Source organism: Neodiprion virginianus, chromosome 2, assembly GCF_021901495.1.
Source record: "Neodiprion virginianus isolate iyNeoVirg1 chromosome 2, iyNeoVirg1.1, whole genome shotgun sequence".
NCBI classification, from domain to species: Eukaryota; Metazoa; Arthropoda; class Insecta; order Hymenoptera; family Diprionidae; genus Neodiprion; species Neodiprion virginianus.
The window spans coordinates 14831995-14851402 of NC_060878.1; the positions used below are offsets into that span (position 1 = coordinate 14831995).

Here is a 19408-nt window from a genome sequence, read left to right on the forward strand (position 1 = left end):
ATTACATTCTTCGATATTCATTACGCAGATATATGATAACATTTTTATTGAAATTTGATAAAAAATAATGTTGATATTAATCAGAGTAAGTGAAGTTTTCTACAGTTGTAAATATCAAATTCAAGTATAGGAAATGAAGTAAATTATTTAAAAGAAGTGCTGCAGCACAGAAGCATTTGTAGTATTTGAAATAAAAAAAGTAGCGTTTTGTAAATAGTTTTAATCATTTCACCGTCAGTAAATGCACTTGAACATATTGATTAAAATATGAAAAATTTATCACATTCCATACCTGACACTTTTGTATGATGCACGTTGTGCATAGTCTGATGTTACACGTGCAGGTTTAGCTGAAATTTCATGGGTCTCATCACTTTTCAAAAAATTTTTTTTCCTTGTCGAAGTGCTTGGCGTTGAACAATTGTCTTCGACTTTATTAATATTATTACTGGTAGTTGAGCTAGCATGAGATATTGACGTAGAGGCATAATTCTCTTTGTCGATTGTGACAAATTCCAGGGACACCCTTCTTTTTTTTGCTGAATCCTTCCAGACACTGGATACATTCTGCACAACAGCTGCCCTACGTTTACTGTGTTTATTGAAAATTGGAACATAATAACAGCATGGTTACCTATATGTTCTGTTCCATTGAATACATCATTAATCTTATTTTTCTGATTAATCTAGATTTCTATTCATGTGTAACTTACCTGACCCCAGTCGATTCTGTTAAAAACTTAGTAGGGAATGCATCTCCACGTAACCTCCTTCTAGTTGATAAAGCATAATTTTCGTGCAAAAATTCCGACCTTATGTCGAAACAACTTTCCTCAAAATGAACAGAGCAGACACGAGCTATTTAATTGGAAAAATATTAGCAATATATTCAAATTCTGCATAGAGGAGAGTTGAATATAGTAATTGTTCAACAATTACCGTTTGCGATGTTGATCTTCTCACTCCCACAGCTGTCGATCCACTTTTTTCGTAATTCATATTTTTTTGGAAACACATGAAACGAAATGTGTTTGTTCTTCGTATTTCCACTCCAATTTTTACACGCTTTAATGCAACAATTCGGCATTATTGAATTTTAATTATGCAAACAATTGACGTAAACAAAGATACGACGCAGGCGTCGTATATTTTCAACATGGCTTCCATACGGTTGGCAGAGAACCAGACGAAATTGCGTTCGCTGTAGGAGCACACCTTATTTTCATATATTCGTGACATATAAAGATTGTTGGCTCTGGATTATTTTTCGTTACAGTCTGTCGGGTATGAGCGGGTTTGGGGGTAATACCCGTTTTACATATTATCAACCAAGTTACTGACTATGCCGGTAAAACAAATTCTTCACAACTAACAACTGTCGCATGCATAATGTTGGCAACATACCGTCATCATTGCGAAATTCATAAGTTGAGACATTCCACTGTTGAGTACGCAGAAGTTTTACAACGCAAAAATGAATATTAATCAAATATTATACGCTCATGTATCGTTTATATTCACCTGCATATATTGAATCTTTTATAGGCGATAGCAACATGTCCAAGACACCGATTTATTTTTTCAACATTTTCTATGAAGTCATCTTTAAGTTGCAAATATTTTAGAAAAAAATTTCAAATACTTCAATTTCAGATCCTTTGTTTCCGATACGTTCCGCATGCTTCGTTCTTCTCTTCGCTTCGTTCAGCTCCAGTTTGATATAGCGCGTGTTGACCTTTAGCGTTGTTTAACCATGAATTTTTGAACCCATCTTACATCATTTCGATTTGTTTGAAAGAAAAAAAAAAAAAATACTCAGCATTGGAAAAATCCTAGATGAAATCAAAAGAATGTCATGGTCAACCGTTTATTGAGTTGACGTGAAAAGCCCCTTATATATTTTCATCGTCAGTCACGGCCGTGGGATGCTACCTTCTGAATTGTCTGTTGGGCCCGCCGCAGGCGGCAGAAATGGGAAACAAGAAACCGGATGTACGCTTTTCTTGGGTGGGTTCGTAATCTGTTAGCATTTGTTATCTATGGCGGGTCATGATCCGATGCTGACGCTTGCGCGTTGTGGTGTTAATTGTGGATTTCACTAACTGCCCCAGCTATTCTTGTGTGAAATAAAATAGCAAGAAAGTAGCGTCGGTTTTCGTTCAGTCGCGTTCCGAGTTTACATCTTACAACCAAATAAAAACTACAGTAACTGAAGTTTTTCTGCCTACGCGAGATACGGACAGGGAGAAATAACGAGCCTTTCATCGTCCTTCCCCTTCATGGTTCATCATGAGTGATTATTCAGCGGTCGCTCCGCCACAAAATTTCAGTCAAAGTTCCGCGTTTGCAGCTGCCCTGCAACGTGCCAAACAGGTAAGTACGTCAAATTATCACCGAATATTCATTTTACGCGATAACTGATTCTACTCCCGTCCGACCTCCATTTCGGCTTCACTCGCAATTGCTCGCTTGGGAATTGGGATAGCTGCAACTACACGCACGTTTTCCCTCGCAGATGCTTTACACGTTTTACGAGTCTCTGAATCCATGTTTAGATTTCTCTAGATAACGAGGACCATTTCTTCGACCCAATTTTTTTTTAACAACTATCTAATTCTCTTCGAATATACTCGCTACTCTTCCTAATTACGCTGCAGTATTACAACTCATATATTATTGCCAGAAAATTACTCAGTCAATATCAATCTAATTCCGCTGTATCACTTCTTCAATATCTCTGGTTAAACGGTACACGCGTAGTCGTTACTTTTTAGCTAAATCACTTGTTTCACAGTTATTCCCGAGTCAATGTTCCATTAAATGTAACTTTGCGATATGTCTGCTGAAATATTCATGTCTAGTAAAAAAGTAATCTCCATGTTTATTAAGTAGCCAATCTACTAGTATGTATGTTGTATAGTGATATATTGTGAAACGTTGATTTTAATTGGTGCTGCAGAATTCCACAGAATTGGCCATCGTTTTGTTACCCGTAGTTTCATTCTCACTTACAATCCAAACACGTTATGTTTTGATTCCAATACTATAGATTTACTCTTCTTACTCACACTGTTTATTTTGAAATGTATCGATCACAACTTGAACAGCCCTCATTTCTTGCGGCTATTCAACAACAACCTGGACATCGTTATTTCAATGAATAGCGACGGTTCATCCTGCATTTATCAATTTGCTTATCTCTTTTTCCTTACGGAGCTCTTCGTTTCCAAACACCATTCACATACTTTTTGTCATTTTGAGTTAAATAATTTAGTATATAAATGTTGCAATTTGCAAAAGACGTTACTCTGGTCAGTTTTAGAAACATAGAATGGTCATTACATTTGCTACATTTTCCGTAACCAAATTATATGAGGTTAAAGTTGATAATGTTTTTATAACAATTCATTTTTGGGCAAACTCGGTATTTCGCTACTAAAAAATAATTTACGTCCAATCTGCACTGAAAGCATGCTTTTTTATGCGTATAAAGTGGGCACAAAGTATCTTTTTTTCCACCCAGAAACAAGTGGGCGGCTACAAAATATCACAAGTGGGCTCGAAGTATGTTTTTACTCCCACTTCCCCTAACAATGGAGAATGATTATGCACTCAAAGGCAAACTTTCGATGCAGGCTATGGATACAAAAGTATTGTGTGCACTACGGGTGGTAGGCGATTGATGCTGATCGTAGGATTTTTAGGTAAGCCTTGATGACTCTCGGCATATCGAGGCTCGCTTTTGGTGAGCCTCGGTAGCTTTGGGTCCTCTTGGACTCCTGAAAATCGCACTCACGTCGATTGCTAGCTTTCTGCCCTTAATACACAATGCACTATTAAAATTCAGTAAAACGTAATACATCTTTAACAATATTAACATAATCATATTTTGCACACTCCGATACTTTAGATTTTTTGTGAATGTAGTTGCAAAATCAGGCTGGCGATTGGTCAATGAAATTTTGGAAACTCTGGAGAAATCGATGGAATGTCAGGGAAAATATATGATGGGAATTTTCAATCAAATGAATGTTGTTTTTTAACATTCGTCATAAGAACTCGTAACTTATTTCTTCAATATAGCACACACTGGTTGAAATAATTTGACGTCAATGATGTTACAAATGCGAGACAAGTGGTTTAGTAATTTTTCAATAACATTTGTTCTAGTTTGTATCCCTCAACCAGATATGTCAGTTTGACTATGAACAAATACATGTGTAACTTATGAAAAGAGTTATTAAAGGAATATAAATTTTTTCGGAAAATCAGGGATGTTTCATAATGTAGATCTGGAAAACCTTAAAACGTCGACAAAATTCAAAATGTTAATTGAATCGCCACCCACAAAATAATTAATTTTTTAAAGTTTCACTACTATCACTCGCTTCAAACTCGCAGAGTTACAAGTTTCATACTCTTGACCCACATTCACAATTAGTGGGTAAATCCAAACTTGGGTTCCCTAAAATAAAAAATCTCTCCATCCATTCCATTGTCAGCTTTTTTTTTTCTTTCAATCCCAAGGAGAATTGTTAGGTAAAAAATAGTTTTCTCTGTAAGTCTTAGTCGGGGTAAGTGATATTTTATCGGAATAGGTACATCTGTGCAATGATGAATCTGAACTTGAAGGATATAAGTTTTACAATAATGTTCGTAATCGGACTGCTGTTATTTCTGTTTACAGATTGCAGCTAAAATAAATCCTGCCGGTTCTCAAAGTAATACGGAACCAAAGTTAAAGCGTCCTCTTGAAGATTGTCCAGGTGAGGCAAATCAATCTCTTCACACTTCAGGTACTAGCATACATACATTGTTTTTGTTTTTAAGTTATCTTTGTCCGTTTCGTTTACTGTAATTGATTGATCCACTAATTTTCACGAGGTTGAAGTTTGGAATGTTGATAAAATATACAACAATATCCAATGACTTATAATCGATAAAATGTGCAAGGTATATTTACATACGCAATTACATATATCTATGTATTTTACAAACATAAGTCACACGATTCAATGACTCTGTTTTATCTTATTATGTGGTACTCTAATCTTGAGTAGATGGTAACACTTTCGAATGATTTGAAACTAAGGTCAGGTAGTACTGGTTTCAGAACCGCTCGACAATCGTCTTTAGGAGTGAGGTTCCAAAAATAGAATAGCTACACAATGAAAGTATCATAATGTAGAATTTTCAATGAACCGATGATCTAATTCATAGAATTTTAGAATGTCAAAAGTCAAAGTATAGAAAGTACAGAATCGTAGTTTACTTTAAACTATTTGCATTTTTGCTTCTCTATATTTCAGCCTTCATTTTAAAATTTTATAAATTAGTTTTCTGGGCTTTTGAAAATTCAATATTACGATCCTTCCGTAATGCGATGATTTTACTTTTTAATCCCTACCCTTCTTGAGCTGTTGAGTTCCTGTTATAGGGTCGAATATGAAAATGCACGCTAAAACTACTCACTAACTGTTGAACCACAAGTTTTTGAACATTGTTTTATGCGAATATGATCTCTTTAACTTCTTCAGAGCCAGAAGCAAAAAAAGTGGCGGCTTTAGTAGCAGATCCTATGATTGGGCTACGGGGGGGCCCACCTACTGGTACTTCTATCAGTGAAGTTGCGGCTCAGGCAGCTGTAGCTGCCCGAGTGGCTGTTCAGTCGACTTCACCTCCTGCCGTCATGGCTGGAATGGGAGGTATCTGTAATGAGGATATTAGAGTCCCAGACAAAATGGTTGGGCTAAGTAAGTATAAACGTCATCCGCCTCTCTTCCCTAGTAAGACCATGGTCAAACGACTCTTCATCATCTTCCATAAATCATCGTGTCCAGACATTTTCAACGCCAACGAATGATGCGAAAGGCATAGTTCAGACTATCAATTCTTGGGTGATGCTTTAGCTGGTTGCAGAAGGTTAACTGTGGCGTTTGGTACAAAAACTTATCTTCGTTATTAGCGAAGGGTGCAACAAATTTTTCAACAAAGTTCTGTTCAATTTTGATGATATCTACTGAATATTTGAAATTCGAATGTCCCCTGGTGTTTTTCCTTTCCTATAATTGTGCATTTGGCATCATAAATTTGTCGAAAATTTTTTGACCTATCCAGCTTTTGATTCCCTATCTATCTGTAAATTAATGGTCATCTCCATTTATTATTTTCCAGTAATTGGCAGAGGTGGAGAACAAATAACTAGATTGCAAAGTGAAACTGGGTGCAAGATACAAATGGCGCCAGAGAGTGGCGGATTGCCAGAACGTGTTTGTACTCTCACAGGGTCCAGAGAAGCCGTCAAGTAACTTACTTTTTATTTCTTTATACCCTCAATATAACAGTTATTGCCGATTTTTTTTTTTCCATTTTTCAACCTTTACAGCTTTGAATTTTCAAATTATCACCAACAAAATTGACTGCTTTTTTTGATGTCGAAAGTTGCGATCGATTGTAAATTCAAACTAAGAAAATGAGTATTGTATTTTCACCATCTAGAAATCGCAGCAATATTTTTTATTCAAATAATTTTCCCAAATACTTTAATTGATCGTGTCACTTACGTTTCACAGTATCCAATTGAACTTGTTGTTTCAAACCAAATTTACATTATCTTGAAACTTTGGGTGAAATTTTGTTGTTAGAAAGCAACTGTCCATGACTTCAATTTTTTTTTTTTTCTTTTTTTTTTTTTCTCCCCATAATGCTGTCAGTTGCACTTACTAAAATATATAGTCGGTGTGTTTGTATATACATATAAACGTATATCATTATCTGACACAGTACTTTTGAGATTTTCTTTTTCACAAATGCAAAACAGGCCTTCAGTTTCGAACTTTCATAATAGAATTGAAAAGAAATAATTTCTTTAAATTAAAAATATGGAATAAATGCGTTTTATAACTGGAACAGCCGAATTAGAAAATACAAATCCTTCTGGGAGTAGTACGAACTTGAAATTGGCAAACCCGGCACTGTATATCTCATACTTATATACACACAAATATATGTACATACAATCCCTATGCATAGAGTATAATTGAGACGTTTGTCGAAGAAATTCGGTTTGTCAAGCTTGTCTGTACAAGTGATTGAGTTTTTTTTTTTCTTCTCACCTTCTAATAATAGCGTACTCTATTGTTATGACGAAGGTTAGTGTCAAGTTTAGTCTGTTCCGAGTAACAGCCAGAAAATGGACAGTTTTTCAAATTGTATTGTAATCAGGCAATCTTTCGGTAGATCATAGACGTATTTATTCTCACAAATCTTTCAATCTCAAGGTCACAAATGTTTGGCCTAAGGTAGATTCTTTAATATTTACTCTCAGTTCACAAGTGAAATAATTTTAAAGGCATTTCATAGCCCATGAAGAGTTTTTGAATATTTACAATGACGTTTGCTGTATTCAAAGCTTAATTATTGGTTACAGTTTCAGTGTTCAATATTTTCCAATTAAATGTGATATTCGCCAATACTCAAAATTATATTATATCTAATACTTACGCAATATAAATATCCCGGAATATGCGTATTTGTACACCTATTTTCTTTCATTTAACATTTGAATAATAAAGAATCGACGACGCACGTCTCACCGAAATAACATTTCAGTCGTGCTAAAGAGTTAGTCCTCTCCATTGTTAATCAAAGAAGCAGAACGGAGGGCATTGGTGACATGAATATTGGTAGCGGTAACAGCGCACTTATTGGCCATCCCGGGTTTGTTGAAATAATGATACCTGGTCCTAAAGTTGGTTTGATCATTGGCAAAGGGGGAGAAACGATTAAGCAACTACAAGAGAAGTCCGGGGCCAAGATGGTCGTTATTCAAGAAGGCCCTTCTCAAGAACAAGAAAAACCACTCAGGTGAAATTGAAATCGAAGACACAATCTCTTATGCACTCAGTTAAACTATTCAATAATTTTGCGACTTGTACAGTTCGGCGTGATACCTTTGAAACACAGTGAATGTACATTTTAAGCTTACAGTGGATTTCCACATTGTTTTGGGGTGTGTTAACATGACTCAGATTTAAGTGAAAATATTTTAGAATAACGGGAGATCCGCAAAAAGTTGAATATGCCAAACAGCTAGTGTACGAGTTGATAGCTGAGAAAGAGATGCAAATGTTCCATAGAGGATCACAAAGAGGAGGTTCTGACAGAGGGGGAACAAATTATAATAATACTGACAATGGGTTTAGCCATGGCTCTCAAAGTGGCGACGGTGTTGAGGTAAGCTACTGTTTCTTGCTTGGCGGCAATAAAACCTTGAAAAAAATGATGCCATAGCAAAACTGGTACAATTGCTTCCAATTATTTGAACGATATTGGGATCTCTGACAGAGGCGTAACTTAAGAAATTGAACCTAGCGGTGAAAATATGCACTAGAGTGAGTCGGTCACGCCGTACATAAACAAATGTAGACACATGTATCTTTATAAAAATGCATTTTGTTTTTATAATGTTAAAATATAATACGAAACTTTCATTGCAAGAAATTTGTGAATTTGCACATAAACAAGTACATAGTACGTATTCAGCTGATACGATTCGACCTACTCGCTCAGATGTTGAATATCGTCACCAGATAGCGAATTCGAGTGCTAGAGTTCATAATAATGCCGATGAATTACCCTCTTCAGGTTCTTGTACCACGAGCCGCAGTGGGTGTTGTTATTGGAAAAGGTGGTGACATGATAAAAAAAATTCAAGCTGAGACAGGAGCCCGTGTACAATTCCAACAAGGTAGAGAAGATGGTCCAGGTGACCGAAAGTGTTTGCTTTCCGGTAAACATCAAGCAGTGGAACAAGCACGACAACGCATTCAAGAATTAATTGACAGTGTAATGGTAAAACCTTATTCTAGTTTGTAAGTTAGAGGGGAATCCGAGCTGAATTCTTTATTGCATCCTTAATATACAGAAAAACATGCGGAAACTTAATTCGCAAATTGTAAGTGTTTTCTAATGTTTCAAATACTTGGTACTATCGACTAAATATCGCAATGGTGTTTTGAGACTTTTCTGAACCATTTATGTAGATAGTTTAAGCCTTGGTTATTAGGATACAAGCCGATACAAAATTTTAAACTATGTTTATGTCTATTAGAGACGAGATGACGGGCGGAATCCCATGGCTGGTGGTGGCAGAGGAGCAGGGGGACCACGTGGTAATGGTTTCGGTAGTGGTCGTAATTCAAACGAATTCGGTGGCGGGTGGGACAGGCGCCAAGGTGGCCCAATGCAAGACAAAGTTGAAACAACATTCACTGTTCCATCGACCAAGTGTGGAATCATCATTGGCAAAGGTAAAAAGCCATCTTCATTATGGGATGATTGTTTCTGCCTAAAAAAATTCAACTGGAACTATTCCGAATGTGTTTTTTTTTTTTTTTTCAGGTGGAGAAACTATCAAACAAATCAATCAACAAACTGGAGCTCACTGCGAACTTGATCGGCGGAATCAGAGTAACGAAAATGAAAAGATATTCATAATACGCGGAAATCCGGAACAGGTCGAACATGCGAAAAGAATATTCAGTGAGAAACTTGGATTGGTACGTAGATTTTTTTCTTCATAACAAATCAACTGAAATTCAGTTTCCTATTTGTCAACCGTTGATTCTCCAATATAATCCCTATCGAGTTTTGAGTAAGCTCTATCTTTAGATGGTGTCTTAAGGTATGGGACAAGAAATCGCCATAATATGATAATTCTGTAGTATTTTATAAAATGCGTTATACAACTGGAGTGCCGTATACGTTTTATCAATGATGTGTAATTTTTATTCTATTGTGTTGATGTCATGGCTTTACATTCTTGTAATAACGAATTTTAACAGCTGTTCACTCCTGATTTTATAAATCAAATGTGCTATGTCCCCTCTGTAATAACCTTCGATGAACGTAACTCTCTTCATGATAAAAAAAATTGCAGAGTCCAGGAGGAGCCCCCTTTACAGCAGGGCAAGGGGCTATTGGATACAATCCAAACTGGAATTCTGGATCAGGATATCAATCTTGGCCAAACCAAGCTCAGTCCAGTGATACAGGTAATTTACACAAATAATTTGAAATGATTTATCACTGCGCAGTGAGTTCATAGAGTGTTCCATTATTTCAGCTGGCCCTGGTGCAACTCCTGGCGGAGTACATGTTAACCCGCAAACAGGACAACCAGATTACAGTGCACAATGGGCGGAATATTACAGATCACTTGGTATGCACAGAGAAGCTGACATGATCGAGCAACAGGCGAAACAAGGAAAACCTGATCAGGCTCAACCACAGCCAGGTGATTATTTTCGACTTCTAGAGCTCGACTCATCGTCGAATTTGCTGTCAATTAGGCTCCACGATTACGTTAATTCTTGCAGGAAATACTCCGAGTCAAGCCAATCCAACCCCAGCTGGAACTGCCGGAGCTGTTCCACAGCAGCAACAGCAACAACCACAAACTGCAGCACAGAATGGAGGTCAAGCGGATTACAGTGCCCAGTGGGCAGAGTATTATAGAAGTATCGGGAAGATTAAGGAAGCTGAAGCAATAGAGGCACAAATGAAAGCTGGCAAGGTAAAATCGTAATCAATTATCGAGGGTGGCCACTCGTCTGGAAAACTTGGAAAATCGGCAAATGTCGGAGGATTTTGATTGGTATGGAAAGGTTAGGGAAATGTTAGGAAACCTTAGCAAATACTTGCAGGTTTTCTAGGAATCTCCACGAATGATGGTGTTCAATGAAATTTTTCTATTTTTCAATTGTTCCTAATGATTCAAAATTGCTAGTTGTTTATAAATTTTTCTTTATCTGTGCTTGATTATCAGTATTTATTTATGTAGATGGTAGTGATGGTATTGCTAACAATATGAATATGCTTGCTTGAGGATGGATGGGCAGGCTGAATCAAAAGTTAGGAAAAAGGAAGACAAAGTTTGTAAAACCTTCAACGGTGTTATTTGTGCCAATGATGGACGCTTATGAAAGAATCTCCGTATCATATAACTGAAATTAATCTAAGCAAATTTATAGTACCTGAGCTAAGATATCGACAATCTGCAGTGGTTTTATAATTGGAATGTTCAAAATAATTAAACCATGATATCATTCATCAGATTCTCACGGTTAGTCTTTTGAAGGTTCTAATTGTATAACCTCTTGTCTCTTGGTTGATATGTCAGCTTCTGTTATTCGAATTCGGTCAAATTCATTTCAATTACATAGTATTGACGTCTTTTCATTCGTGTTCATTGTCAGTGGCACAAGTACTATTGCCGGAGACTTTGTTTTTGTATAATTTTTCTCTTTCATAATTTTCTATTCAGACAGTGGGACCGATTCATCCTTGAGATTGAAGCATACTAATCTTTACGACCGTCTGTTTTCTAATAATGAACAATTCAATTCTAACGTTTTCTGTAAGATACAAGTATCGAGATAGTTGATATGCCAAAGCAAAAATGTCGAGAGAAAAAAAGTATGAGAATTTTCGAACCAAATTGAATGGCCACCCTGAATAATTACCTGCAATAAGGAGTCGAAAAATTTTATCGTGTAATACTGTTTACGTATGGTATACGAAATATTCCGGAACAAATTGTGCCAACCAACTTGACCCAAGCTTGGAAAGGTACCATGTCAAGGTACTTAACTCTGGATGTGTGTTTCAGCTGGGTTTGCAGGGAAGTCAATTAGCGCAACCCCAAATGCAACAAGCTTTACAGGGGCAATCCGCCGGTCCACCGACTGGAACACCGACCTCTTTTCCCCAAAGTTACGGAAGCTATCCAGGAATGGGTCCCGGGTCTGCTCCAGCCGGTTATTACGCTGGTAGCACGGGTTCCGCCAGCCAACCGCAATCAGGCCAGCAGGCTCCTCCCTTCCCAGCTGGATATCAGAATTATCCATACTCCCAGCCGAGCTCCGATAATTAATAAGCAACGGATGAAAAATGAAAACAATGAACAATACGTAAGTAGAAATGGCTACTCACCTACATTGACGTTGATATTTGTGTTAATATGTACATATATCCATTATGTGTATATGTAACATAGAAAATGATGCATGTCTCTTTTGGTCTCCTTGATTTTCTCCATATTTATCCTAATAGGTATTATACGTATAATAGGAGTAGGTTTTTTTTTTTTATCAAAGTCCGCATTTTTATTATGTTCACCACAATGACGTATGAATTGACTAACTCGTTGCATATATCGTTCTTTTCATATATCGCATAAGCATATAAATGTATATTATATACGTGAAATCGAATACATGCTTGTTTAAAATATTGTTGATTATGTGCTCGTATACTGAATAATTTTCTGTTGCATAGTTTTGTTTCAATATGTTGTTTGTTTGTATAATTCATATTGCAGATGTGTGGTTCATCGTATGTTTATTTCGAAAATGTTCAAAAAAAAGGTGTGTATCATTTGCAACTGCTTAATTGAAAGAAAACATTTTAGGGGTTTTATTATCAGTATGAAATTGAAATTTTTATTTCTTTCATTTAATAATGGTTCATTCATGTATACAATTTTACATACATTGTTTACCCAGAAAGTATCTGCAATTATTTTTCCTACTAAGTTAAACCATTGTTGTGGACTTTTAAAACATACTATTATTATCATTATTATTGTTGTTGTTATTATTATTACTACTATTGTTAATACTATTACTATTAATAATATTATTATTGATAAAATTGAAAACATGATGATTTGTGGTTGAAAGATATTATCAGTGGTAATATTACATATTTATACATGTATTGCAAATATTCTTTTATTGAGATGATTTATCGCACTTTTTTTGGTCACTCGTTTGTTTACTATTATATTATATTACCCTGTTCTCCCACGGTTTGTTTTTATTTTTATTGTTGCAGTTGTCACTTCACGTCGCATCACTCTTAATTTCGTGGTTATAAATGTAAGGCGTTGCTAACTGTTTGTATGTACTTCGTTTATTCATTACAGCGCCAACATGTGTACATCGCTTGCAGGAACTGATGAAATTTGTGTTCATCGTACAACTGCAAAGTGCAAAAAGTCGGATCTACGGTATGCCGATAGAACCAAGAATACATCTGTCTCCAGTTCAATGTCAGGGAAGGTATTAAAGTGATGATGGCTACTCCCAGGGAGTAGATGAACATAATCACCAGTCATATTTGCCAATATGTGACTTCCAATGGTTTAATTTTGTTATTTTCTTTTTTTTTTTACCTTAAAAAATAACTTGCAACTACTTTCTGGATATCATTTATGTAAGCTCTTACCATACATTAATAGCAACATCATATACATTATGAATCATTATGAAATTGGCATAATTTGGCGCGTTCATTTAGTTCGTACCCGTTTGTTTTTCCTCATTTATTATATTTAAGTAGATGATAATAATGATTAAAAGCAGATATAAAAAGTAAGAAAAACTCAACCAAATGCAGTTTTACTTATTTGAAGCCGCATTAAACAGACAGGAATAAAAACAAGCAAAACAACGTGCAAACTTCTCGTTATTACTCTAATAATGTTTATGATAGTATACAGAGTCAATCTGAAGTTGTACATCATGTATTTTCCAAAAATACATTAGATATAGTGAATAGTATATAAGAAATATAAATTAAAAGAAAAGAATAATAGGGCATGATGGACTATATTATGATCAAATTACACGTAATTACTCTTTTTTCCTCGCAAATCCAGCCAACTTCAACAGTAAAGTTTGTCCCAATTCAAAATTTTCGCACTATATGATATATGAATATCTGCACTTTGCGCAAAAGAATTGAAATTGAAATTTGTTTACGGACTAGGGATAATCTCGTCTATTTGTCTACTGTATTAAAAACAAAGTAAAAAAAAAAACTAGCAAGATAGTTTGGCTTAAACTTTTTACTGTTATGCGCATAAATATGTAATTTAAAAATTTTTCTTCGTTCATTTTGTCTGTATTTGCGACGCTTACACTTTTGTACACGCATAAAGTTCTGTGGTAATTTCTGAGAGTCTGATACTCGGATAATTACTGCATAATATAGTCAGGTCAGCATCTATTATAGAATAGTCAACTTTCCAATAACAAATAAAAAATCAATTATCTATAGTATACGCAGTTTTAACTTTTTTCTTTTTTTTTCTCTTTATTAATCAACGTTTTCGGACGTGTTCTTTTCTGAGCATTTGTTCTCTGGCAAAGCGAGCATAGGTGCCAAAGAGAAAACTCTTGTTCGAAGTACCGATCTCTTAGTCAGGTTTGAAATTTTATGTGCGGGCTCGCTTTACCATTAAAAATGAATCAGAAGGTAGGAAACGAGAAAAAACCGTTAAAAAGTTTTTAGCAATCTGTATTGCTGCAATGATGAGAACACAAATAAAACAACATCCTGACTGTGTGATAGAAATAAATCTGAGCAAATACGAATAACACAATCTAAGATATCAATAATCTGAGGAAAGGTTTTGTAATTACAACGGTCAAAATCGTTGAACTCTGGTTCTAATGTTTTGGGCTCATTTTGCTCGCTCACCAGTTTTTCATTATACATTATTTGAAAGATATTCAAGAAATTTTACATTGTTGCAAAGTCATAATGTGCAAGTGTATTTGTTTACGAGCATCTGTTGTATCGTACTTATCGTATAACTGTATTCCTATCGAGTTTGGAGATGACTATTAGTTTTAAAAAATAATTTCGAAGTTCTCCGGAGATCTCTGGTGACCGAAATATACCCAAAAACATGAAAATTAGATTGAAAAAAACGAGAGTTCAATTAGTTACGTTCTTATTGTACAACCTTTTCTCCATTCGGTGACATGTTGGTACAAATTCGTTTCAATTACATAGGGATGTCGTTTCATTCATTTCCACTATCATTACAGCAAATAATATTGCTGGAGATATTATAAATAGTCTTTTCTTTTTTTGTAAGTTGTAATTCCGGCCGATTAACCCTTAATTGCGGCATTATAGTGAGCAGCTAGGCGCCTCTTCGTCATCCGCATTTCAAAATAATCGACGAAAACTCAGGTGTACAAACTCCTAATACCATCGAGTAAATGCGTAAACTCTTCCTTACTTACGCTCATAATACACTAATTCATCATACAATTTTTTGGCAATGGCATGCATAACAGCTTGCATCACGAAGAATTCCCGTTATCGCTCACCACTACTCATGGTAATTATTATCACACATTAATCATACCGCTGGCTGCAAGTATTACGGACATGCGGGGTTTCCTATCGCACCAATAGCTCCATTATTGCTGAGGGTCGTTCAAAAAACGTCCGTGTTTAAATTTTCCCACCGCCAATTGTTAAAATAATCCATTCCATCGCCTGACTTCCGCTTTTGACCAGATTTCACAATTGTTCTACTCTGTAAAGACTTGAAAGTTTGTTTCTAATATTAGTATTCCATCAATATGATGCATTTGTGAACCGCAATCGATCTATTTAACCAATCTAAGTTGTTGCTTGCAAATTTAATTATGCTTCACCTTGTAATATTCTTTCGAGTGCAAGATTGAGCGAAATTAGAATGTAACAATCGATTTCATCTCGCAAACATGAAATCATTCAAATTTCGGTATTGGAGATTGTCTGAAATGGATTAAAGAGTATTAATACATGGCGAACAACTTCAGGAAGACTCAATATATTCAAGAACAAAGGGTCTGTATACATGAAGAGAAAATGATACAATTACGTATGACAAAATGTGCACACTTTTGAAATTAATTGTGTAGCAGTGATTTTCATCGATTGTATCATGTATTGTAATGATTTGTTCATTTCAGATATAGATTTCAGATAGCTTTCCACTGGGACATGGTTAACGCTGCCCATACCTTCTTCACTCGCGTAATCAATAATTACGCTGACTGATATAAAATTGGTTATGTTGAAAGATTACACCTTAACTCATGCGATCCAGTAGCACTGACTATGTCTTATTTGTATCGTGCATATATATATTGCATTACAATATATATATATATATTACAAATATTGTCCGAAATGCTTCTTCGTTTCATATATTGTTATTCTAGGATACGCGATTTACGTTCTAATTATAGGTAATAAGGCAAACTGAAATTCATTATCGAACGAAGTCAGTAGGGTAAATTTATAATTTCAACGTGCTCTCCTTCTGTGTTTCATTTTCTATGATATGTATTTATTTCCCCATATAATACATAACTGTAAAACGAATTGAAATCACCAGGGGATGATGCAGCAGATGAAAGAACAAAAAATGGAAGAACCAGAGCTCAACTAAACTCTATAATATATACATAAACATTTCGAATGCCTGTACTGTGTAACTCTTATTGTTAGTTATATAATTGCACTATGAAAAAAGCGTTGTTACGAAACTAAATTAATCCGACAGAAATGCTCGTTCCTGGATTATTTTGACTAAAAGTAACAAATGACAACCTTCGTTTCGTTGATTATATATATATATATATATATACATATATAAATACAAAAACATTGACATTATAAACCTCATGTTGACATGTTTTGATCATTCACCATTTAGGGATGTAAAATGTTTGACAATTTACTTGTATTGCCGATAATAGTTTAATCGATACTTATATCTATGTATATGCAAATGAATTACATTATCTTGTTTAGTGCACACTATGGTATCATTATAATCAGTAAATACAACTGTGACTTATTTTTTTGCTTTAAATCGTCAACGATACCAGTACCATTTTTAGGTTCCAAACTGCTGATAAAGAGTGACACCGTTGGAAGAAACAAATCACTATTATGTTTTACTTGGCATGATGATGATGATGCGTTGATAGGAACCAGGAGCCGCGCACTACTGGATTTTCTAGCTATGATCGTGAACCTGTTTTTGACATAATTACTGTTGCCTGTTGGTTGTCTTATATGATGTATTCAAATCTATTCTTGACAAGGTATTCATTACATTTTTTTTTTCATTATACTCAATGAAATCGGTTGAACATGTATATTCATATGTTGGTTTGCGATAATCGTTATTCGACTGTAACCCTTGTAACTTCAGCCTCCTTACAGGTATTACATATTCTTCAATATTGATATCCTTTTGCTGTTCACATGTCCGCAAAACAGAGTTGGATCCTTCGTCAGAAAATCTTCTTTTTTATTACTTAATTTGTGAGAGGAGATGTTAACTTGGAAATGTTAAACCTTTTTCTACAATTGTCCATATGAAACGGTTTTATGAACTATCAGAGGTATTCTTCGATGTGAATATTTGATATTATGCATCATAATATTGTTGTGGTCTTATACCTGAACCCAATATTCCCATGATGAACAATATTTTTATTCACCCATAGAATGCCACACTGTTACATGGATCAAAGTCATTCGACAGGCAAATTATTTTTCTTGGTTCGCCAATTATCTAACATGTTGATTATCTGAAAATTGTCATTTCATGTATATCGGTGTTAATCAATATCATATCTTCCATTCTGATTATCGGGTGTTTATAATAAATACAATCGGCTACACCCCAATTTCAATAATGTGATAAAGTTGAGTTAAATCAAGGTATCTGGTTCCTAATCGTCATTCGCCAAAAACAACGTTTCAAACTAAACGATTTCTCTTGCTGGATCAGTTTTTCTCCCAGTATAACGACCAACGGCAAAATTATTACACTCAGTTATGGTGTATGAAATGAATTCTCGAAGTTTAAGGTACAGTTGTAAGGCCACAATATTTCCATTCTGTATGTTAATAATTTATATGTCCATGTTCACCTCCTTTATTGAGCTACGACCCATGTGAATATGTAGATTAATATGTTAGTTTTACTATCTCTTCTACATTCACTAACGTTTCTATCACCACCTGATTCAATATTGTCCCATGTAATATTAATTTGTAACTTGATGATACATTTCATAGAGGTGAATTAACTGGCCTTTATAAAATTTGTAATTCCATGATCGATTTTTTTTGTTCATTTTGTATCATTAATCGATCAGCTTTATGTGTATCAAGCATGCATCTGCATTTTTAGCTATTAACAATATGGGTACAAAAATTTTAACAAATGAATTTAAAATACTAATTTTCCCCGGTGATAAGTGCTTAGTAATCAGTACATTATATTTTAGTGATTCTCTGAATTTGAATAATCTCACCATGAATATTATAGATTCATTCTAATCATTGTTTAAATGAAAAACTTGTTGTTTGGTGTTGACATTTTCTTTCAATGTAATATTTTATTTCTGAATCTATATCTCGCTCGATTATAAGTAAAATGAAATTTTTACATATTCATAATCGTGAATCATAGCTGTCCATGATGGGAGAATGCTGGCATCAACGCTCTCTGTGCGTCATCTTCATTGAGAGATCAAACGAGGGTAAGTAACAAGAAATAGTGTATTCAATTCATAAATTATCGTTGACCATTGGACTGAATGCTAAAAAGTTTACAGTTAAAAATATTATTTCATGTCGATATAAACTTTTCAGTGTGTTTCGTCACTTCCATTTCTGTATTTGTGTTCATGAATACCTGCATGCGTTTCCTTTTTTTCGTAGATTTTAAGATTGGATTCGCCCAGATGTTGTGTATTTGTGCTCGAAGTGAGTATTGAGCATGATCTCGAGTTTCATTATCACTGGTTTCATGTTTTCCATGATTAGGAACTGTCTAGGGTGCCTTCATTAAACCTGCCGACTGCCACAGCTGTGACAATCAGCAAAATTAAATTCATGTTTCTAAACTGTGTGATCCGAAATTATCCATATTTTATTATCAACTTTGTTTTATGTTTCTGCATTATCTGGTTTTAGTCCCTAGCGACATATTCTACAGTTACAGCTATTTCCGAAAATCGAGGAGTTACCCTGTTCTCATACAAGCATGTTGAATTAAGAATTAAATAACTTTATTGAGAATCTTGTTTTTCTTTTGTCTTTCAATAAATAAATTACTTGCTCAATCACATATTTGCGTTTGTTAATTGTAGTTTGGAAATGCAAACTTACACGTGACGATACTCCTATAATTTCTTAGCTTCTATCAATCGTTTTAGGGCATAACATCTAATTTTTAGACATTTACTATACATATGTATATGTATAATTTATCGATTTTGTTTGTCAATAATATTGGATTAGTGGCAAAAAATGAAAGTAATGATAAATTACAGTGATTCGTATTTTATTCGTACACGTCAAGAGAATTATGTTAGTTATAATATTGTAGCTTTACAGATATTAGATGGTACCCATTTGTTTCGACGAACAGCAGACATCACTCATTGGATGCCAATTGACATTATTTAAACATATTAATGAAGAAAAATAAACTATGGATTCAGGGATATTGGCGAAAGTAAAAGTATGT

General features: G+C 34.8%; 1 protein-coding gene across 8 annotated transcripts; it reads left to right on the plus strand.

The window, feature by feature from the left end:
* Nucleotides 1–2049: 2049 nt before the first annotated feature.
* Nucleotides 2050–19006, plus strand: LOC124298942 (far upstream element-binding protein 1). Of its 8 annotated transcripts, XR_006906916.1 has the most exons (15): nucleotides 2050–2373; nucleotides 4688–4796; nucleotides 5538–5753; nucleotides 6175–6304; nucleotides 7612–7866; nucleotides 8052–8235; nucleotides 8647–8847; nucleotides 9113–9311; nucleotides 9403–9560; nucleotides 9941–10055; nucleotides 10127–10297; nucleotides 10380–10576; nucleotides 11672–11972; nucleotides 18347–18416; nucleotides 18853–19006. XR_006906916.1 is itself a non-coding variant. In XM_046751636.1 (14 exons), exons 1-13 carry the CDS (start codon nucleotides 2290–2292, stop codon nucleotides 11933–11935), a joined length of 2283 nt encoding a protein of 760 aa, XP_046607592.1. In that variant the 5' UTR covers nucleotides 2050–2289; the 3' UTR covers nucleotides 11936–11972; nucleotides 18347–19006. The 8 variants fall into 8 exon arrangements, 7 of the variants coding, with proteins under 7 accessions (XP_046607592.1, XP_046607594.1, XP_046607590.1 ...); XM_046751636.1 differs by having other exon boundaries at nucleotides 18347–19006; XM_046751638.1 differs by lacking the exon at nucleotides 18347–18416.
* Nucleotides 19007–19408: the final 402 nt, after the last annotated feature.